This window comes from Silurus aristotelis (genome assembly GCF_946808225.1).
Source record: "Silurus aristotelis genome assembly, chromosome: 13".
Classification (NCBI taxonomy): domain Eukaryota; kingdom Metazoa; phylum Chordata; class Actinopteri; order Siluriformes; family Siluridae; genus Silurus; species Silurus aristotelis.
This window is the reverse complement of record NC_139586.1, coordinates 29,141,341-29,163,626: the sequence shown is the minus strand read 5'-3', so window position 1 is coordinate 29,163,626 and position 22,286 is coordinate 29,141,341. Positions and strand designations below refer to the sequence as shown.

The 22,286-nt window shown below is 38.7% G+C and overlaps 3 protein-coding genes across 4 annotated transcripts; 1 reads left to right on the top strand and 2 right to left on the bottom strand.

Annotated features, from left to right (window-relative positions):
- Positions 1-8,546: 8,546 nt before the first annotated feature.
- Positions 8,547-11,247, bottom strand: LOC310736031 (mast cell protease 4-like). Of its 2 annotated transcripts, none has more exons than XM_083559424.1 (5): positions 10,917-11,247; positions 10,295-10,444; positions 9,645-9,790; positions 8,976-9,230; positions 8,547-8,891 (listed from the first exon to the last, which is right to left on the bottom strand). In XM_083559424.1, the coding sequence occupies exons 1-5, from the start codon at positions 10,972-10,974 to the stop codon at positions 8,739-8,741; spliced, it is 762 nt and encodes a 253-aa protein (XP_083415550.1). In that variant the 5' UTR covers positions 10,975-11,247; the 3' UTR covers positions 8,547-8,738. The 2 variants fall into 2 exon arrangements, with proteins under 2 accessions (XP_083415550.1, XP_083415551.1); XM_083559425.1 differs by having other exon boundaries at positions 9,645-9,786; positions 10,294-10,444; positions 10,917-11,245.
- Positions 11,248-13,515: 2,268 nt separating this feature from the next.
- LOC310735400 (granzyme M-like) lies at positions 13,516-15,090 on the bottom strand. Its single transcript, XM_083558087.1, has 5 exons — positions 14,941-15,090; positions 14,559-14,709; positions 14,324-14,468; positions 13,837-14,100; positions 13,516-13,747 (listed from the first exon to the last, which is right to left on the bottom strand). Exons 1-5 carry the CDS (start codon positions 14,996-14,998, stop codon positions 13,589-13,591), a joined length of 777 nt encoding a protein of 258 aa, XP_083414213.1. The 5' UTR covers positions 14,999-15,090; the 3' UTR covers positions 13,516-13,588.
- A 2,070-nt stretch (positions 15,091-17,160) lies between these two features.
- Positions 17,161-19,772, top strand: LOC310736026 (kallikrein-7-like). The gene is made up of 6 exons (XM_083559411.1): positions 17,161-17,214; positions 17,491-17,558; positions 17,769-17,919; positions 18,012-18,147; positions 18,243-18,503; positions 19,291-19,772. Exons 2-6 carry the CDS (start codon positions 17,501-17,503, stop codon positions 19,447-19,449), a joined length of 765 nt encoding a protein of 254 aa, XP_083415537.1. The 5' UTR covers positions 17,161-17,214; positions 17,491-17,500; the 3' UTR covers positions 19,450-19,772.
- The last annotated feature ends 2,514 nt before the right edge of the window (positions 19,773-22,286 follow it).

Genomic DNA, 22,286 nt, shown 5'->3' with positions numbered 1-22,286 from the left:
AGATTAGATTAGATTAAACTTTACTGTCATTGAGCAAGGTACATGTAAAGAGCCAATGAAATGCAGTTCACATCTAACCAGAAGTGCATTAGTTGCCTGTTTACAATAAATGAATATCAGTGTGATAAATGAGGGTGTGGGGTTCATATATACAGGGATGAGGGTGAATAATGTACAGAAGATGCAGTAGGTATTAAGATTATACATAGATAAACATGTTAGTAGATAATATCCTCAATGACATCATGTAGTGATGTACATGTATAAATGTAAGTATGATGCAGAATATACAGTATAAATATGGGTGGAATGTAGCGTAAAATGTGAGTTATGGATGGTGCAAAAAACACAGAAAGTGACTGCAGTATTGAATCAGATGTTCAGTGCAGAAACAGTGCGGCTCTGAGGCACCTGTAGCGCCTCCCGATGGGAGAAGGGGGAATAGTCCATGGTTGGGGTAAGAGGGATCTTTGATGATGCCCCTCACCCTTTACAGACAGCGTTTACTGTAAATGTTCTTCACGGTGGGAAGCTGAGTGCAGATGATTGGTTGGGCAGTTTTCACCACCCTCTGAAGGGCTTTACGGTCTGAAGCAGTGCAGCTGCTGTTCCACTTTGAGATGCAGTTAGTGAGGATGCTCTCAATGGCACAGCTGCGAAAGTTCTCCAGTATCTTGTAGCACAGACGGGACTTTTTAAGTCTCCTCAGGAAATACAGGTGCTGTTGAGACCAGGTGAACTCCTCAGAGATGTGGACTCCAAGGATCTTAAAACTGGGTACACGCTCAACAGCAGCTGCGTTGATGCGATTAATCACATGATTGTCACGAGTTAACTCAGGATTAATCGCAACTAAATTGCACATTTGCATCTGTTTTGAATGAAATGTATGTTTATTATTATTAAAATCAAACTCAACATAGAGCATGAAGACTAAATATCCTTGTAAATGTTTTAAAGTAATAATGATGTTTTAATCAGGACTCATCAGGACACCTAACGTAACTTTTGCTATGTTTCTACACGGACGGTTTTAATTGCCGGATGTGTGCATCATGGCGGATTTTGGTGCTCGATTTCCGACTCGGCGCTTCAGTAAAACAAATGTTTAGTGATTAAAAAAATGTTCTGTAAAGTTTGTAGTTTTTTATAATTCTGAGTAAAGAAGGATGGCGTGAATAAATGTGTGTTGCATTGAAGGTTTTAATTTTGGATATGTCATCTTCATGAAGATTTTAGATTTTGGACTTTGAGGATAAACAACCTCTTAATTGATTCTCAAAATCAACTTCTACATCTGCTGTTTCTCCATCATTGAACATTTAATGCCTCTGGCATTGTGGAATCTATAATAATCTCAGACGTTGATCTGATTTATGAGTTGCTCAGTAGCTCCTGGTTCCACAACTTCAACTGACTGTATAAAACTGTAAAAAGGACATTACTCATAATCACACACTCCAGTGCTCATGATCTTTATCACTCTCTGTTCTTTGTAATGTTTTAATGATTAATAAATACAATCTTGATGATGAGGTTCCCCTTTGAGTCTGGTTCCTCTCAAGGTTTCTTCCTCATACCATCTATAAGTTTTATTCTGAAGAAAAAGTCAATGTTTTTTTTTTTTCCGTCTCGTGCAGTGCCGCTTATCGATTCTCCTCACGGTGAAGATAATGCTAATGGAAAGCTAACCGATGCTCAATAAAGCTTATATAAGAATATTATTCTAATACGTATAATTATTTATGAGTTTTTTTCATTAAAGTCCCCCAGAAAACCGAGTGTGGCTGCAGAACACACACAAACCCTCTGAAGCTCATTTCTGAAAGCTAATCACTGAGAGGTTCAGATGTTGGACTGCTGATCAGAACATCATAAACTGCTAAGTGGTATAAAGGAGATAATTGTAATTCGCTCTGGATGAGGGCATCAAAGCTTTGGTGTATGAGGAATCCTCCACATTTGTGTTTCTGGTTCTTCTGCACAGACACCATGAACTTCAGTGAGTTCCTCTTGGCTTTCTGGCGGTTGATGATTTCCTCTGAAAACGTTTTATTAGTCCAGCGATTCGGTCTGACGCACCATTTCCACTTCACACTTACATTTACTTTCAGCATGATGCTAAACTGAAGAGCAGTAAATTAATCAAGTAGACATGAAATCACAATTAGTGCGTTTAATGTAAAATGCACAATGTGCATCATCTTCATCCTGACACTTAAACACACTGAGACCTGTTCCTCCTGCTTATAAACTCACTGCTTGAGCTTGTTTCTGGGGTTTTCTTTTTTAGAGGTCAGTCGTATCTGATTCAAGCTAGGTGCTGTCAGGAGTGTACACTCGTGGCCTGTATGTGAGAATTGTGTTTTTAAAGAAAATTCAACAAATCATTTGTGAAATATTGAAACCTGCACACATGTGAAACTCCACACAAATCCAAATCGTGAAACTGTGAGCCAGAGACACTGAGTTCACGTCTTTCACTTGTTGATTCACTGTGGACTTTTTTAGGGATTAAATTCCATCTAATTCAATTTCATTAGTTGAACGATTACACCAATGGACATTGTCTCAAAGGTAGACATCGACCAGGCATTGAATTATGACATTATAACATTCTGAGTGGTGAAGTGAAAAACACTGATGATCTTCATCATGGCACCTGTTATTAGGCAGCAGGTGAACATTTTGTCCTCAAAGTTGATGTTAGAAGCAGGAAAAATGGGCGAGCGTAAGGATTTGAGCGACAGATTGTGACGTCTAGACGTCTGGATCAAAGCATCTATAAAACTGAAGCTCTTGTGGGATGTTCCTGCTCTGCAGTGGTCAGTGTCTATCAAAAGCGCTCCAAGTAGGGAACAGTGGTGAACCGGCGACAGGGTCACGTGCGGCCGAGGCTCATTGATGCACGTGAGAAGTGAAGGCTGATACACTTGGAGTGTTTACCTGTGAATCTGTGTCAGCTTTTACAATTAATCCATACTCATTCTGAAGCAGAGATTACTAATGACAGAAATGATGCTGTGTGTGTGTGTGTGTGTGTGTGTGTGTGTGTGTGTGTGTGTGTGTGTGTGTGTGTGTGTGTGTGTGTGTGTGTGTGTGTGTGTGTGTGTGTTGTATTGTTATGTGTATTGATGACTCAAAATGACTCTTGTTCACATTGTGTTTTTTTAATGCGCTTTTCCTCGTCAACCCTCCACACCTTCATCATCATCCTTCCACACGTTAATGTTCTATCTGCATCACTGTGTATGTCTGGTTGCCAGATTATGTTTAATCCACCAAATTGTTTAAAAGGTATGAAAGGCCCTGTGGGGGAAAAAAAGCAGGTCATAAAACATGTAGAAGTGATGAGTACGAGGGGGATGTGTGTTTTGTGGCAGGAGAAACACGCTGCCTAATTCTGCTGCTTGTTGTGGCTTTAGAGTACAAACGTGTGCTCAAAGTGCAGAATGTTCTCAGAATGTTCTCGGGGGTGATTCTGCTGATTCCGGTAACAGGTTAAACACTCTATATGGAGTACAGTGTATCTCATTTAGATGCTAAACAATGCTGAAAGAAACTGATAAACTATATGGACAAAAGTTTGTGCTTCATGGGGCTGGTTTTATAGCATTGTCATTGGAAAATTGAATGTTAACACATTGAAAGATATCCTACACAATCGTGTCCTTCTAACTTCAGAGTCAGCTGATCATAAAGTTGGGGGTTCAAGCTCCAGCATCACCAATTTGCCATTATTGGACCCTTGAGCAAGGCACTTAAACCTTTTACTCCAGGGGGCGCCGCACCATGGCTGTTCCTACATTCTGACTCCAGCTTTCTTACATTGAATGAAGAACAACCTTTTTACAATCACTTTTGATATCTGGAGTACGTCATCTAAAAGAACTTACACTCAGGGTTTTTGACTTACCATGGGGCATTCTAGGGCAAATAATTCATGGGTTTCAGGTTTTGCTTTTTGTGTATTTATTTATTTATTTATTTATTTATTTATTTATTTAATCATTTATTTATTTATTTATTTATTTATTTATTTATTTATTTATTTATATTTCATCTCTAGATTATTTTGTCCTTTTATTATTGTTATTATTATTATTATTATTATTATTATTATTATTATTATTATTATTATTATTATTGTTATTATTATTATTATTATTATTATTATTATTATTATTATTATTATTATTAGTTAAAATCCTAATGTGAGGAGAGGGAAATACTGATGCACGTCACTGAAAGTGCACTGAATGGTTGCATGCACATAAAATCGAATTGTTTTAGTTCTCATATAAATGCACAGCTATTGCTAATAGTTTCGCTGGAATATAATATTTCATATTAATATAAAAAACATGCTAAATACCCTGTTATTTTCTCAGGACGGGAAATTCATGACGTGTAGAACTAAACTGAAACAAGAAAATCATCTGTTAGTATAATGATAGCATTTTATACTGCATAGATTCATTTATTTTTAATCTGCACTCGGTTCCTTTTACATGTGTAACAGTCAGATAATAAAGAATCTTTATGTCAACAATGAGATTAGGTAAGAATGCATATTGCTGGTCTGAAGATTCTGTTACTGTGTCTTGAGTTGCTGAGTGAGAATTTCTCACCGCACACAATTTTCCTGTTAAAAAAAACAAGCTTACGGTAAACAGTTCATATGTCTGTCGTGGCATTGTGACTGCAGACCACCAACCTTTAAAAAAAAACAAACACAAAAACGACCCTGCTAAACCAACCGCAGGTTTCCACGGCAAAGCCTCTGCTGACTCGTCATGAAAGTATGAGGTTTATGTTGATGTTAGAGACAGGATGAAAGTGTGACACATGGTTTTAGCCTTCAAATAAATTAAATGTATTTATTATTATGTGTTGCTATGTTATTAATCCCATAATCGTATTTTTCCCGTAACTCAATTTCCACAGTTTTATCAGTAAAACTAACAGTCACTGAACTTCAGGACCAGCAGGTTTGTGAATGGAGGCATTGGACACATGCATGACTTTTATCTGTACAATGCACTGAATTCTTTGTATATGTATGTGTTTACATGTTCACATCGCACGTTCTGCATTTAATATTGTGCACGTTTTTTACTTTTCTCTTTTTTCTTGCATTTGCTCTGTTGTCATTTTGTGAATTTGTTTTTTTTTCTCCCAAACAGACCGAAGTGCAGCTTCTTTCCCAAACCTTTAGCTGCCATCACACCCCCCACCTCCAGTCCCCAGCTGTTAGTATTAAAGACTATTTTACATTCACATTGTTGCCATTTTGCAGACTGTCTCATTCCAGAGCAACTTATACAGTGTATTGTCTGGTGTCCCAATACTTTTGGCCATAAAATGCATGCTTCCTAAAAGACCGCCACCTTGACTGCACACAGGGTGATGCAATCCTGACTAATTAGAGACTTTTAAGAGTATAAACAAACAAAAACAAATAAATAAATAGATTATTACAGTCCCAATAAGGTGATGTTTTCTGGCCCAGACTGTGTGTGTGTTTAATTATTTATATTCTACATAAATATCAAAAACATGCTTCAAATCCTGCCATTTTCTTAGAACAGGAAGTTCATGACAGAAGCAACAGAGATCTAAATGAAGAGAATAAATAATCATTAGTGTAATGAAAGTGTACTGAAATACAGATACAGTCATCATGTTATGTGCAGGATGTTCCTGTCAGAACACATTTTAATAAACACGGAATCACACACGTGAATTTTGTATATATTATTATACCGTTTATTATTTATTTCGATTCCTTTCATGATGTATGTTGCTGCTGACTGAACGTTGTCACACTAAATTCCGTTGTATTTGTACTTAATTACCTAAGTGACAGTGATCTGACCCCTCTCTTCATTCCGGACCTGTCTGATTCATTATGATGCCCTACCACTAGATGGAGTTCTTTTTAATCAGAGACCACTCCCCCCTGCTGAGGAAAGCTCCACATGAACAGTCTATAGATCCATGAGGTTACTTAAAAACCTATAAGATGGATTTGGACTGTAATTAATATAAACAGTCTGTGACAGTTTGTTACAGTTTGTTACAGTTTGCGACAGTTTGCGACAGTTTTTTACAGTGTGCGACAGTTTGTGACAGTTTGTGACAGTTTTTTACAGTGTGCGACAGTCTGCGACAGTTTGTGACAGTTTGCGACAGTGTGCGACAGTTTGTGACAGTCTGTGACAGTTTTTTACAGTGTGCGAAAGTTTGTGACAGTTTGTGACAGTTTGTGACAGTGTGCGACAGTCTGCGACAGTTTGCGACAGTCTGTGACAGTTTGTGACATTGTGTGACAGTCTGCGACAGTCTGCGACAGTTTGTGACAGTTTGCGACAGTGTGCAAAAGTCTGCGACATTGTGCGACAGTCTGCGACAGTTTGAGACAGTTTGTGACAGTTTTTTACAGTGTGCGACAGTTTGTGACAGTCTGTGACAGTTTTTTACAGTGTGCGAAAGTTTGTGACAGTTTGTGACAGTTTGTGACAATGTGTGACAGTCTGCGACAGTCTGCGACAGTTTGTGACAGTTTGCGACAGTGTGCAAAAGTCTGCGACATTGTGCGACAGTGTGCGACAGTTTGTGACAGTTTGTGACATTGTGCGACAGTCTGCGACAGTTTGTGACAGTTTGTGACAGTTTTTTACAGTGTGCGACAGTCTGCGACAGTTTGTGACAGTTTGCGACAGTGTGCGACAGTTTGTGACAGTCTGTGACAGTTTTTTACAGTGTGCGAAAGTTTGTGACAGTTTGTGACAGTTTGTGACAGTGTGCGACAGTTTGCGACAGTCTGTGACAGTTTGTGACATTGTGCGACAGTCTGCGACAGTTTGTGACAGTTTGTGACAATGTGTGACAGTCTGTGACAGTTTGTGACAATGTGTGACAGTCTGCGACAGTCTGCGACAGTTTGTGACAGTTTGCGACAGTGTGCAAAAGTCTGCGACATTGTGCGACAGTCTGCGACAGTTTGTGACAGTTTTTTACAGTGTGCGACAGTCTGCGACAGTCTGTGACAGTTTTTTACAGTGTGCGACAGTCTGCGACAGTCTGTGACAGTTTTTTACAGTGTGCGACAGTTTGTGACAGTTTTTGACAGTGTGCGACAGTTTGTGACAGTTTGTGACAGTGTGCAAAAGTCTGCGACAGTTTGCGACAGTTTGTGACAGTTTTTTACAGTGTGCGACAGTTTGTGACAGTTTGTGACAGTGTGCGACAGTCTGCGACAGTTTGCGACAGTCTGTGACAGTTTTTTACAGTGTGCGACAGTTTGTGACAGTTTTTGACAGTGTGCGACAGTTTGTGACAGTTTGTGACAGTGTGAAAAAGTCTGCGACAGTTTGCGACATTGTGCGACAGTCTGCGACAGTTTGTGACAGTTTGTGACAATGTGCAACAGTCTGCGACAGTTTGTGACAATTTGTGACATTGTGCGACAGTCTGCGACAGTTTGTGACAGTTTGTGACAATTTGTGACATTGTGCGACAGTTTGTGACAGTTTGTGACAATGTGCGACAGTTTGTGACAGTTTGTGACAGTTTGTGACAATTTGTGACAATGTGCGACAGTTTGTGACAGTTTGTGACAATGTGCGACAGTTTGTGACAGGGGCTCAGGGCTGTGATCACCATGAACAATTTTGCACTCGAGTCTCCATCAGTGAGCAAATGAAAATCTCAACAATGATAAAACTTTAATGAACGAATTTTGAATTTGGTTCCTCTTAAGGTTTCTTCCTCATACCGTCTCAGGGAGTTTTAAAACACTAGTGTCACCTCTGGTGATTATGGATAAACTTAAAGAGACTAAATTATAAATGTAAAATTTATATTCTTTATCTATTTCTGTAAAGGGAAAATTTCATGCAGCACATCTTCATGCTTCGTCCTACACAAGTGTGTGCACAAGTCTGTACTATATATTTAGAACACACTTATTATACTATATATAAGATTGTTTAAAAAAGAATCAAAGCAAACACATGAAACATAAACAGGTTTATTATTTTCCTTTTTCTGTGCTGCTATGTTTTAAAAAAACACCCGTCATTAGCGTATAAACAAAAAAATGGGAAATGTAATAAAATAATAAAAGAAGAGTTTATAAATAATTGTGAATAATATTTTTATTGTTTATTTAGTAATTTTTTTATTTGTTTATTCATTCTCAATTGTGTCTACACATAAGCACAACAAAAATGAGGTTTGGAGTATAAATAGAAAGCTCCATACACTAATCTGGACAAAAGTGTTGAGACACCTGACCTTCTCAGCCACGTGTGGTTCTTCTCCAAACTGTTATCACAAAGCTGGAGGCAAGTGATTGTTTAGGATCTACAGCTCCAAAGATCTGCTTTGCATGGGTTGGAGTGAAAGATCTCCTGCTATAGAACTCCAACTCTATTTAACATGATAAATGTGAACGCTGACCTTCTCACCTACATCAGTACCTGACTTTACTAACACCCATGTGGATGAATGAATCTCCAGAAAATAAAATCCAGTCCGAAGAGTGTGAAGGTTATTATAAGAGCAAATACGGACTGATTGTGGAACAGGATGTTCAAAGAGCATATTACAATCTTATGGTCAGGTTTCCACAAACTTCTGTCCATCGTGTACAAAAGATAAGTACAAATCAAAACTGTGAGATGAAGAGACACTTAAACACAATGTATAAATTAATAAAGAAATAAAAGTTCTCACTCCTCAGGTCTTAAAATACAATTAATCCAAGGCAGAAATTTGGAGATTTTGGTGTAGACGTTGGCCACCACTGGCGTCTTGCAGTTGCTGTTGAATGAAACAATACCAACAGCAGTGTTCTTACACACCAAAGGACCTCCGGAGTCTCCCTGGAACGACATGCACATGTTGTTATTCATCTTTACCATCTATTCTGTGTGATAAGTTTAACGTCAGTGTTTAAATTTGTGTACCTGGCAAAATCCCCCACGACCTTTAGTGCACACCAAACTGGAGACGATAAAAGGTTGTTTCCAGATTTTCTCGCATTCCTTTATGTCCATGACAGTGACATCAACCTCCATGAGACGTCTACTAGAGTCACCTTCTTCAGATTTCTTCCCCCAGCCTGCTATGCTGCAAACCTGCTTGGCCTTTACGTCCTGTTTCTTTTTTTTCGGTATGGAGATCCAGTTGATATTGTTGGTCTTCTTGACAGTTTTGTTCAACTATGAGAAAAGGAGGATACATTTAACTATGGAATGAAACATAAGAAGATGATTTTACATTTATTTATAAATCACATATCTAAAAACTAATGAAATCCTCTGACCAATCAAAATTGAGAATTCAATCCCTGCATTCTTCCACTGAAGGCTGTCTTCTTTTTTTTTTTTTTTTTTTTTTTTTTTTAGCACGAGGCAATAAGGATTTGTGTATTTTCACATTCTAACATTAAATTATAATCTAATAATCAATGATGAACTTTCACCAGGTTCTACACAAGTGAGAAGACACCCTGTGAAACCACACAGAGTCTGCTGTCGAACTCTAAATGTCCGTTTACACTTTCGCGTGATATTTCTGTCTTTCGTTTTCATCAAACCGAGAAACATATTGTGTGTGTGGTGGTGGTTTTTTACCTGCAGCAGCATGATATCATTCAGCAGGTTTATTGAGTCAAACTTGGGGTGGATGTGGTAGAACTTCACCTCCACGCGGCTCGAAGCTGACTTGGTCTTTTTCAGATCATGAGCGCCAACTACAACCGTCAGCTTCACACCTCTGTTAGAGAGAACATAGAGAGAATTTGGGACCTTTAAGAGTAAACCAGGAGACATTTCTTTATATATATATATATATATGTCATGACCGTCATGATGAAGTTCTTAAGTATTTACTTAAGTGTAAATACAGGATATATATATAAAACTATATATCATGTATTTACACTTAAATGTAAAAGTTTGGGTTGATTTATTAATTCAGCTAAAAGAAAATCATTCATCCTCTGGTTCAATGCAGAGGATGTGCTGGGATTTACACGTTCACCCTGTCTGAGTTCCCTCAGAGTTCCTCAGAGTTCCTCAGAGTTTTCTGATCTTCCCTGATAATGTGGTGCCAGACATAACGTGTAATTGTGAAACCGAATGTACAAGCGTGAAGACCCTTTTCTCAGAAACCCTCAGCCATTTCATTTAAACTGAAAAGATGAAACGACCACCTCTTATCTCCCATATGACTCTCAGTGACTCGGAGTGTAACAATGACTCGACAATTTACTACACTTACTGTTCCCAGCAGTGTGCAGCCGTCATGACGAAGTTCTCAGCCACCAGGAAGCCGCCGCAAATATGTTCTCCGTCTTTCTGAACAGAAACCATGTAGGGTCTAGAATCCGGTTTAACCACCGAGCCGTTCACGATGCGCATGTCGACGTACCCTGCAAAGAAAGACAGAGAGAGAAGGAACAGAAGAAGAGCACATGCTGGTGTTATTGAGAGCTTCTGCTGTAGCTTCATCACTCAGACGCTCTGATGTTTACGTCTCAGTGGACTTTTACACACCCAACATACATCTTATTCATTATACTTATTATTTACTTCAGTGTATTTGAACTTATTTATTATTACATTTTGCATATTTATTATTAAACTATGTTCTGAATTATTTTATACCCATGCTTCATGCTTCATGCTTCAGCAGTCGATTGTTGTTTCAAAAATCCTGCCAATGAAGTACTTTGGAAATGAAACTCAAAGAACTTTATGTTTCAAAGCAGTTTAGCAGAGAATCCTGGTTAGATTTCATCCATTTATTTATTTATTTATTTATAGATATTCAAGACTTTGCATGCAAATTATTCAACATCAAGAAACATCATCTGAATATAAATATACAAATACACCCCTTACCACAGTGTCCTATTTGAAGCAGGACAGAAGTAAAGAGAAACGCTGAGACGAGAGCCATGGTGTCTCAGAGAAAATGCGCTCTTCTTGCTGAGGAACACATGTTTAAATAGCTCGCTGTTCAAACCACAAACGCCACTTCACACATTCACAAGTTGTCTGAAGAATTGACGACTACGCTACAGCTTCTCCCTGAAGGTGCGGCATTTCCACTCTGAGTACACTCGTGGAAAATGACACTGCATAAACGAAAGGATACCTGACCTTTAAACATCTCATTCCAAAACGCTCCAGCAAGCAGCACCACTGCGTGTAGGACATCTTCATCCTGACGCTTACGCACACTGTGGCAAAGCTTTGTTTCCTTTTTCCTACAAACACACAGTATGACCTGCTTTTTGTGTTTTTTTCTTTAGTGGTCACTCATTTCTGCTTCTAGTGAAGTGCTGATGAATACCAGAAGTAGATCTTGGTAGCTTGAGACTCGGCAGTCTCAAAGCAGCTTTAACACTTCTACGCAAACTCTTCTCCAGCACATCCCAAAGATTTTCAATGAGGGTTCAGGTCTGAACTCTGTGGTGTTTAATCCATGTGTAAAAATTATCTCATGCTCCCTGAACCACTCTTTTACAATTTCAGCCTGATGAATCCTGGCGTTGTCATCTTCGAGTCTGCTCGTGCCATCAGGGAAGAAAAAAACATTGATGGAATATTCTGGTTATTCAGTATATTCAGGTGGTCAGCTGACCTCATTCTTTGGGAGAGTAACGTTGCTGAACCGAGACCTGGCAAACTGCAGCAACCCCAGATCACAGCACTGCCCCCACAGGCTCGTCCAGCAGGCACTAGGCGTGATGGGTTCATCAGTTCATCTGCTCTCTTCTTACCCTGATGCACCATCACTCTGGAACAGGGTCAATCTGGACTCATCAGATCACATGACCGTCTTCCATTGCTCCAGAGTCCAATCTTTATGCTCCCTCCCAAGTTGAAGCCTTTTTTTTTCCAGATGAGCAGCACTGATGAGTGGTTTTCTTATCTTGAATAGTTGTTTAGTCCCAATCCCGTGAGTTCCCTTCACATTGTGCACGTGGAAATGCTCTTCGTTTCACTATTAAACACAGTCATGAGTTTCACTGTTGTTTTTTTATGGTTTGTTTTCACCAAATCCAGAATGATCAAGATTTTTTCCGAACACATTTCTTCCTCGAAGATGATGGTTTCCCCAAGGTTCCTCCAGTTTTTAATAATGCGTTGGACAGTTAACCCAATTTTAGTTTCTGCAATCTTCTTAGATGTTTTCTTTGCTTGATGCATGCCAATAATTTGACCCTCCCGAAACATCTGGGTCAACAAATCCCAGCACCACCAACCTGCCACTGCTGGGCCCTTGAGCGAGGCCCTTAAGATGCTTAGTTATCAGATAAATGTAATCAAATTTATTAGGAAAATGTACAAACCTATGAGAATCAGTTCAGTTTCTGGGTTTTTAATTGAAGGATGAAGTAAAACTAAAGGTGCAGTTTTGCTGAAAAGCATCACATCACAGCAAAGTAAAACTCATATTCAATATATATTCATCAATCTGCACTTCTTATTGAGACAATTATATACATAACAGATAAATACAGATCATTCTATTACAAAGAAGGGTTTTAGGAAAAGAAAGGATCTAAGTGAGTTAATACCTGAGTAAGTGGAACATTTTTGAAGGTTGATGGAACAATGGTGGTCCTTTGCATTGATGACTCAATCCAAAAACTTTTCCACCCACAAAACAGATTAGCATCAATTATGTATATTGTTGTTTCGGTATTAGCCAAACTGTTAAAACACGAAACAAGACTTTTTCTTTAACGTCAAAGTCAAATCTTTTATTAATGAGGATAAAAACGTAACTGGTGAAACACACAGCGAGTCACCAATCAGGATCGAGCGAAGGTTCTGTTTTAAACTGATGGCGTTTGGTGCATCTACTGATCACCAACATACTGTAATTAGAAGGAACAGACATACAGGCACAAAACTTAATCATTCTTTTATGCAGCTTTATAAACTCTTTATATCTGTGAAGCTGCTTCGATATAATGCCAAAAAAAAAAACGCTTTTTACGAATAAATTTGATTTAGTGGCGACGTATGAAAATTGATCATAATAATAATAATAATAGAATTAAAATAACAATAATAATAATAAGAAGAAGAAGGTTTGTGTTATTCTGAGTGTTTTGTTAATGAGCGCACTGCGTGATGAGAACCGTGCTCATGCAGCGCTGTCAGAACGAACGGAAGGCCGATTTCCCACAAGCGGACGCTGGCTGTTACAACTGCAACGCGATGATTGCGACCTCAAAATGATTTTATTTGCATAACCAGTGTTTTAGAGTCGATAAGTCATGAAGTAATTGCCGTTTGCGTGCTTGTAAATGATGTTAAAATGACATGTGAAGTGGTGGTGGGACATTAATGTGGTTTCTGCTGCTCAGCTCTCAAGGCGTCGAGGTGTCAGGTTTCGGTTTCAGTCAGACTGCTCACTCTGTCAAATAGCACTCTGACCTTCCCCTTTTCTTTAAGAAATGATGACTCGAGAAATCACACTCTCTTTTTCTGCCTCTGTATCTTTATTAAGGATCAGATCTTTTTCCACAATCACATCAAAACATCTTGAAAAATCTTTAAGCGTATTTGTTGAGCACATCCTTAATCCAGGTTGCGTATGGTGCGATATCGGTGTAGACATTAGGGAAGTCTGGATAGTTGCAATTCCTTTTATTATTGAAGGACACGATGCCCACTGGCTCACCGCTGCACACCAGAGGCCCACCAGAATCCCCCTGCCAGAAACAGGACAAACAGCACAAATGTTTCTAACATGGAATCTGCAAGCAAACGTGCAAATATATTTAGATCTCTATCTTCGTACCTGACACGCCCCTTTATCGGTCTTGTAGCCTCCTGCACACAGAACGTTAGGTGGAAGTTTTGACACTTTATTCCACTCCTTCTTGCAGATTTCAATATCTATAGTTGACACGTCAGTCACCAGGAGGTTGTTCACCGATTTTTCCTTTTTTTCCGTTTTTCCCCATCCTGCGACCTGGCACTTGGTGTTGGGTTTGATCTTTCGGCGTTTGTTTGGGATTTTGGCGATTTTCACTTCATTATTCACCTTGACCTTCTTTGCAAGCTTGTGAAAGTAGATCACGTTAGCAATCAAACACAACATGTTTTTTTGTTACAGTACAGTAATGAACTATTCGATTTGGTCCAGATGCAAATCAAATGCAGGTATTTGGTATAAGAGCGACAATGCAAACAAAAATGAGAATTTCTTGTTTATAGAATTGTTGTATAAAAGCAACAGCGCATTCGCCATTGTGAAAGATGTGATATCAATGATGTATCTGTACCTTCAGCAGCATGATGTCATACCCGTTACTGGGACTTTCCACGTATGATTTGTGCATGTGCACGCTTTTCACCGTGTATCTCCTCAGCTTTTTGCTTTGCGGGTCGATGTTGTGAGTCCCCAAGACCACGCTAAGCTCACTGAGACTTTAAAAAACATGTCAGATATGGTATTATATTAAAACTAAATAAATCCAGGCATTTCTGTATTGTCAGGAAACAACATTAATATCCTACCTGATGTTACAGTGTGCAGCAGTGAGCACGAAGCTTTGGTGTATGAGGAATCCTCCACATTGGTGTTTCTGGTTCTTCTGCACAGACACCATGAACTGCAGTGAGTTCTTCTTGGCTTTCTGGCCGTTGATGATTTCCTCTCCATGTGTGGCTGAAAAGGTTTTATTAGTCCAGTAAGATTCGGTTTGACACGCCATTTCATGGCAAGGAAAAACTCCCTTAGATGTAATGAGGAAGAAACCTTGAGAGGAACCAGACTCAAAAGGGGAACCTCATCCTCATTTGGGTGACAAAGTGCACAAAATACACGACTAAATCTTAGTTTCAGTAATACGTTCTAATAAATGCTTTATAATTGAAAAATTCAGAAAGAAGCACTTACCAGTAAAAGCAATGATGCAGGAAGCTGCACTAAGCAGCAAAATGTGCAGCATCTTCATTCTGATACTTAAACACACTGAGGCACAGACCTGTTCCTCCTGCTTATAAACTCACCGCATCAGCTTGTTTCTGTGGTTTTCTTCTTTAGAGGTCAGTCGTATCTGCTTCATGTGACATGCTGTAAAAAAGTGTACATTTGTAGCCTGTATGTGAGAATTGACTTTAAAAAAATCCAACAAACCATCGATCCAATCCAAGTATCTCAGATATTTTTTGGCTGAAAATGTACTTAAATATCCAAAATATTATGATTTATTATAACTTTAATGTTCCTTTTATCATTTTTATCACAAGATTCTTCACTTAATCACCTCAGTTTCTGTGTAAAGACTCGAATGTGACTCTCAGCACACTGATCTATTAATAGAACGATATTAATGACTCAAACACTGATTGATTTCTGTTATAAGGATCACGAACACAAAACCTTTTTAATAAAATTGTGGTGAGTTCGAGTCTGGAGTTTCTTCATCATTTATTCGTCTCGAAATGTTCTGCTTGCTGTTGAACTGATGCTGAACTGTACAAACCCGATTCCAAAAAAAGTTGGGACACTGTACAAATTGTGAAAAAAAAAAAAAAGGAATGCAATAATTTACAAATGTCATAAACTTATATTTTATTCACAGTAGAATATATAAACATTTTGAGAGCGAGACAAGTGAGACATTTTGAAATGTCCTGCCAAATATTGGCTCATTTTGGATTTCATGAGAGCTACACATTCCAAAAAAGTTAGGACAGGTAGCAATAAGAGTCTGGAAAAGTGAAATGTACATATAAGGAACAGCTGGAGGAGCAATTTACACCATTAGATCAACTGGCAACATGATTGGGTATAAAAAGAGCCTCTCAGAGTGGAAGTGTCTCTCAGAAGTCAAGATGAGCAGAGGATCACCAGTTCCCCCAATGCTGTGGTGAAAAATAGTGGAGCAACATCAGAAAGGAGTTTCTCAGAGAAAAATTGCAGAGAGTTTGAAGTTCTCATCATCTACAGTGCATCATATCATCGAAAGATTCAGAGAATCTGGAACAATCTCTAAGCGTAAGGGTGAAGGCCGGAAAACCATACTGGATGCCCGTGATCTTCTGCCCTTAGACGGACCTGAGACAGTTGAGCAACTAGAAGCCTGTATTAGACAAGAATGGGAGAACATTCCTATTCCTACACTTGAGCAGCTTGTCTCCTCAGACCCCAGACATTTACAGACTGTTATAAAGAGAAGAGGGGACGCCACACAGTGGTAAACATGGCCTTGTCCCAACTTTTTTTCAGATGTGTTGATGCCATGAAATTTAAAATATATTTTAATATGAACGCGGAAAAAAAAAAAAGTTTCTGTAAGTTACACTGAACCTAGAAAATAAAACTGCATTAGTCTGGCAGTCATGTCTATTCAGTAATTGATTAAATCATAATTGAGGGGAATCCTGGTGAGACCAAGGTGGCGCTGCAGCTCTCCAGTTTGTTTGTCCTGTCTTTTGTCTTTCGTGTCACTTTTACCAGGGACGAACTGCTGAACATTTGGCAGAACAAACCTTGTGAAGACTTGTGACTGGTTTGGATGTTGAGTTTTGTGCACAATGCCACTTGTTTATGAACAGAAACAGAGGTTCCAGATCTTTTTAAAACACTGTATTCATATTCAAGCTTTGTTTTTATTTTGTTTTGCTTACTGTAAATGTAAAACAATAAATATTTTTAATATTTAGTACAAAAGTTTTAAAATACTGTTGTTGTTAATGCATTTTTCATCTGGGCCAATGGGTGTGTACGGTATAAAGTGGCTGATTAAGGGTTTTTTATTTTAGGCTGACATGTGGAACCAACTTGCTGGGTCCTATGTAGGATGAGAATCGGGCCAGCTATAGTCATACATTTGGCTGTGGGGTTCTGGCAAACAGACCTGGTCCAGTAGTCATGTACCGTAATTCTGCTGTATTTGGGCCAAGTGAAAGTGGGTTGTGTGGCGCAAATCATTGGTCCAAACCATTTTTGCAATGTGGGATGCTAAGCAGAAAAGCATCTCAGACAAATCAAACTTTGACGTAGAGAAGATCATATTTGGTTCCTTTTGGACAGAGGGATAAAAAGAACAAAACGAGGTTAAAAAGCGAGGTTCTGGTGCAAACATATGCTGATGAAACACTATTTTTCTTATCGTGAGACATCTGGGAACTTCAGACGCTGTTGCAAACCCTCGGGTTCTTTCAGGTCGAATTTTTCTCTTGTTCTACTACACAAATGCACGCATGCAAACCAAATACCAAGGATCGAATATCAAAAACGGATTATTAGTTGTAACTCGGTTATTCTCAGTTTGATGTCGTATACACTGGATTTTTGACAGCTTGCATTTACCAAGTCTGATTTCCAAGAATTTGAGGGGTGTTTTTTTTTTACTTCAAAGCAAAATGGGCTGAACCATTACAACACCTCATGAAGTCATTCTGTATACGAGGTGTGCGTTTGACTCAGTGTTTGACTCAGTCGTTGCAGGATGAAGGTGTTGCACGTAGTGTTGCTCGCCGCAGCTTTCAGCACCTGCGTTTTTCATGGTAAGTGGTGTTTTCTGAACAATAACGGTGAATAATAAACAGGTTGTAACGTATACTAAACTACTGTATGTTGTGTATTTTTGTACTTTCATATTCTTTTATATGCATTAATGGTATGATGAGGAGTTCATGTCTTTCAATCTGCTCGACTTCGTTTTGGCTTCACGAGTGTGAATGTGAATCATACTAGACTCATAAACCGTTTTCCAGCCGCACGTGGAGAGAAAATCATCCACGGCAAGAAAGCCAAGAAGAACACGCTGAAGTACATGGCATCTGTGCAGCTCAAAAACGAGCACATGTGTGGAGGATTTCTCATAGACCCCGGCTACGTTCTCACCGCTGCTCATTGTTACGAAGAGTAGGCTACACGTGGTGTGTTGTTTCTTGAAAAAAATTGTCTGGATGTATTCATTTCAATGTGATTATAGATGATATATTTGATATAAACAGAGATCTTACTGTGGTCCTGGGGACTCAGAACATCGATCCAACCAAGAGCAAGCTGAGACGATACGCAGTGAAAAGTGTATACAAACACCCATCCTACAAGAATGTCATTTCTGGGTTTGACCTCATGCTCCTGAAGGTACAGGATACCATGCGATATATATTCACTCAGAACCTTGTAGAATTTCTGTACTTTGAATTCTTGCATATAATTTGAATTCTGCTCAAAAACAGCTTTCAGAGAAAGTCAACCCGAAAGAGAAGGGCTTAAAGATCATCAAATTCTCAAACGAGCGCAAACCGATCAAACCCAAAACCAAGTGCAAGGTCGCAGGATGGGGAAAAACTGAAAAACAGAACATGGTGAATGACCTCATGGTGGTTGATGTATCAACCATAGATACCTCCATCTGTAGGAACGCATGGAGTAAAAAAGAACTCCCATCTAACATCTTGTGTGCAGGAGGCTACGAGACCAAAAATGGAGCGTGCCAGGTACGATGAAGAACATACACTATATTGTCAAAAGTTTGCGGACATCTGGTCATAAATAGGGTATGTGCTTTTGGAGCTGGATAATTCCAGCTCCTCTCCTGGGAAGATGTTCCACTAGAGTTTCGAGTGCATTTGTGGACATTTTTGTTCATCAGCCAAAAGGGTGTTAGTAAAATCAGGTTCTGATGTAGGTGATGTGAGGAGGCCTGGGGTGCAGTTAGTGTTTGCATTTATCTTAATAAGGTGTTCAGGAGATCAGAGCTCAAACCATATCTTAATGGAGCTCGCTTTGTGCACAAAAGCTTTTCCTGCTTGTAGAGATTTGGGTTTCCAAGTTCAAGAGAACACCATTTTATTATAGCAAATCCAAAGACAATTGTACAATTGTGCACCTCCGTCTTTGTGGTAAGAGTTTGGAGAAAAATCACATATGACAGGAAAGGTCTGGTGTTCCAATACTTTTATCCATACAGTGTATGTTTTCTCCTCGGTAATGAGAAGGCTTATGTTATGTTTAGGTCCCCTGGTGGTCTAGTGGTTAAGATGCAGCGCTCCCACCGCTGCGACCCGGGTTCGATTCCCGGTCAGGGAACCATCCCCAGCCACTCTTAGTGCCGGTCCCAAGCCCGGATAAATTACGGGAGGGTTGCGTTAGGAAGGGCATCCAGCGTAAAACATGTGCCAAATCAAACGTGCGGAGGATCCACTGTGGTGACCCCTAACGGGAGAAGCCGAAAAGAAAGTTTAATGAGAAGGCTTATGTTTGTGCAACTTCTGCTTTTGACAGGGTGATTCTGGTGGGCCTCTGGTGTGTCAGGGTCTGGCAGTGGGCATCGTGTCCTTCAATTTCAACAGAAACTGCACTTATCCTAATGTGCCAAACATCTACACTGAGATTGCACCGTATGCCGACTGGATCAAGAAAGTGATCAAGAGAAATACTTGATGTATTTTATGTTTTTTAAGATCATTCAATGGCATAAAATGTACTTATAAAATTAGCTGATGCTTTTTTTTTTTTTTGGTTAAAATTGTATGAGTCAGAGCCTGAAGAAACAGAAACTTGAGAAGGTCTTATAGAATGTTCGGCAGAGACCACATCAAAACTGAACCACATCCTTTAGACTGCTGGGGAAAATTTGAAACAACAATGTGAGATAAATTACTTTATATAAACACTTTGTTTTTATCTGATGGGTGTAACACCAGATCTTTTATCGCACTCTGCTTCGTAAAACCTCTGCATTTTTCATTAGAAATAAACACAAAGGTCTGAAATTCTCCTGTGCAACAGGTCCACTTATACACACACACACACACACACACACACACACACACACACACACACACAAATACATAAATAAAGCTACACTTGTGCACATGGTGGGTTTGCATGAGCTCGGGGTAAAGTGCAAACATGATACTGAAGCTCACATGAATTCTCTTCATGCAATGCTTTCACATGAAGCACATGAGAACCGTACACAGGGGAAATAAATACATTAAATACAACAACAACAGACTCGAAACACATCAATAATAAAATCTAAATAAGCAGCAAATAAATGGGCACAAATATTTCTCTGTGTTTGGAAAATAGATAGAAAGGTATTTGGATTGAAATGATATTTAAGTAAAAGAAGCAATTAACATGGTCCCAAAGCAGCTTTACAGAAAGAAATATTATACAAACATCAAGGAAAAAACCCTGACACTTCATAATGAAGAAACCTTGAGACTCAAAAAAGAACCTTGTCCTCAACACCGAATGCTTCGTTACGATTCGTTACAGTTCCATCACTGTTAAAGTTACCAACTGAATTCCATATATTCATGGAGATGGTCACCCTTAACCATTGTAACAGTCTGTTTCTATTGATAACAGTTCACATACTGCTCAGAAACTTCATGGATCTTCATGTGGAACCATCCTCAGCATTAACAAGATCTTCAGTTAAAAAGAACTCCATCTGGACTGTAGGGATTAGGATGGTCCAGAAAGAAGAAAGGATGTGATGTGACACTGCTACCTCATGTTTGCGTCAACAAAGAGAAAAACAAGCATTATAAAGACTCGCTCTGACAGCAGAACTAAAACTTATAGCCAGAAGGTAACATGATGATCCATGGGATAAGAGACGCCACCACACCACCGTCAACAAACCTGAGTGAACGTGTGAGAGTGAGGAGACGACAGCATCCAAATATCCCAGTTCACCAAACACTCCATATCAATGATCCCTCCAGATCTGCTCCTTTACCTCACAAACACCTACTGACTAAAGACTCCACTAAATAAATGTGTTCAGCCTCGACTTGAACACTGAGACTGTGTCTGAGTCCCGAACACTGATTGGAAGGTTGTTCCATAAATGTGGGGTTTATAAGAAAAACATCTGCCCCCTGCTGGAGTCTTCATTATTTAAGGTACCAACAAATAACCTGCACCTTTTGATTCAATTAATTCCTTTAATGATTCATGCAATTTTCCAAAACATTTACATTTGCGGCATTTAGCAGACACTCGTATCCAGAGCGACGTACAAACGTGCTTTGAGTTTCTATCAATGAATAAATCTACACTGGTTTCCTAAATTACAAATTTAATATAAATCTGACTAAACTCTGTTGAGAGCATTTAAAGAAAAAAGTGCTAGTTTAAGTCTACTGGCAGTGTAATGTATGAAATCATGCCGACATCCAGATCAAGACTTTTTTTTATCATTGAATATTAAAAAAACAGGTCTCTGTGAGTAAAACAAGGAGTGTGTGGTGGATAAATAAAGCCTACACACACCTGCTGAAATTGCAGACTTTTCATCCACCTTTCCTCAATAAAGTGATTCTGATTAACCTCAAATAAAAATGGGATGATTTCAGAAGATGATTGAGCTAGGATAGAAATTTTCCAGAATATTTTTTTTCCTTCAATTTTGTCGCTCACTTTAATCACAACAATAGTGTTAAAAATTCTTACATGATTTATTTGGTGTAATTATTTCTTTTTTTAAGCCACTAGAACAGAAGGGAAGTAACACCCTGTCCATCACCATCATCACCAAACCCACTGTAATCTAATATCACCCCATCGTTTTTGCTCCTTTTCTTCATTTTCATTTTTTTATTTTAATGTACAATATAATAAAACACAACAAATGTGTTCCAACACCAAAATAAATCCACGTCCATAAGACGTCACACGTTACAAAATGTCTGAAAAGTGCGGGATGAAGAAAAAGCGTATGATTTTTCCCGCCCCATATACAATTCTAAAACGTTCCAGCACTTTTAATATACTGCATCTACATCTTTATATTTTTATTAGGGCTGTCAAAATTAACGAGCTAATAACGCGTTGACGCTAATTAATTTTAACTGCAACAATGTGCGATTAACGCAGCCTGCATTTCTGTTTGACCATTTTTATTACAAATATAAATAAATTAATATAAAAGTGGCAAAATAAAAAAATTTCATTACTCAGATATAAATAAAAAAAGAATAAACTCAAACGGAAAATAATTTTTAATCACTATACATTTGATTAACTGATGCACTAAGTATCAAAACAAACGCCATCAAACGCCATGATTCTTCTTCTGTTTCTTTATTGTTGGTTTGCTTTCTTAGTAAAGCAGTAGATTATTACTACCATCTCTGTGGTAATGGATCAGAGATTTAAACCCCTGTTTCCCAAACCAAAAAAACAGCTATTTCGCACACATCCGGCAATTAAAACCGTCCGTGTGGAAACATAGCAAAAGCTCTGTTTGGTGTCCTGAT

Coding starts and splice junctions, on each gene's coding strand:
- LOC310736031 (XM_083559424.1), bottom strand. CDS start 10,974: ATGGCTCTCGTCTCAGCGTTTCTCTTTACTTCTGTCCTGCTTCAAATA. Junction 9,791..10,294: donor GGCTGCACACTGCTGGGAAC/AGTAAGTGTAGT, acceptor ATGTTCTCTCTA/ACAGAGGTGTGAAGCTGACG. Junction 9,231..9,644: donor ATGATATCATGCTGCTGCAG/GTAAAAAACCAC, acceptor CTTTTCTCATAG/TTGAACAAAACTGTCAAGAA.
- LOC310735400 (XM_083558087.1), bottom strand. CDS start 14,998: ATGAAGATGCTGCACATTTTGCTGCTTAGTGCAGCTTCCTGCATCATT. Junction 14,469..14,558: donor GCTGCACACTGTAACATCAG/GTAGGATATTAA, acceptor TGTTTTTTAAAG/TCTCAGTGAGCTTAGCGTGG. Junction 14,101..14,323: donor ATGACATCATGCTGCTGAAG/GTACAGATACAT, acceptor TACTTTCACAAG/CTTGCAAAGAAGGTCAAGGT.
- LOC310736026 (XM_083559411.1), top strand. CDS start 17,501: ATGAAGGTGTTGCACGTAGTGTTGCTCGCCGCAGCTTTCAGCACCTGC. Junction 17,559..17,768: donor CAGCACCTGCGTTTTTCATG/GTAAGTGGTGTT, acceptor ACCGTTTTCCAG/CCGCACGTGGAGAGAAAATC. Junction 18,148..18,242: donor TTGACCTCATGCTCCTGAAG/GTACAGGATACC, acceptor GCTCAAAAACAG/CTTTCAGAGAAAGTCAACCC.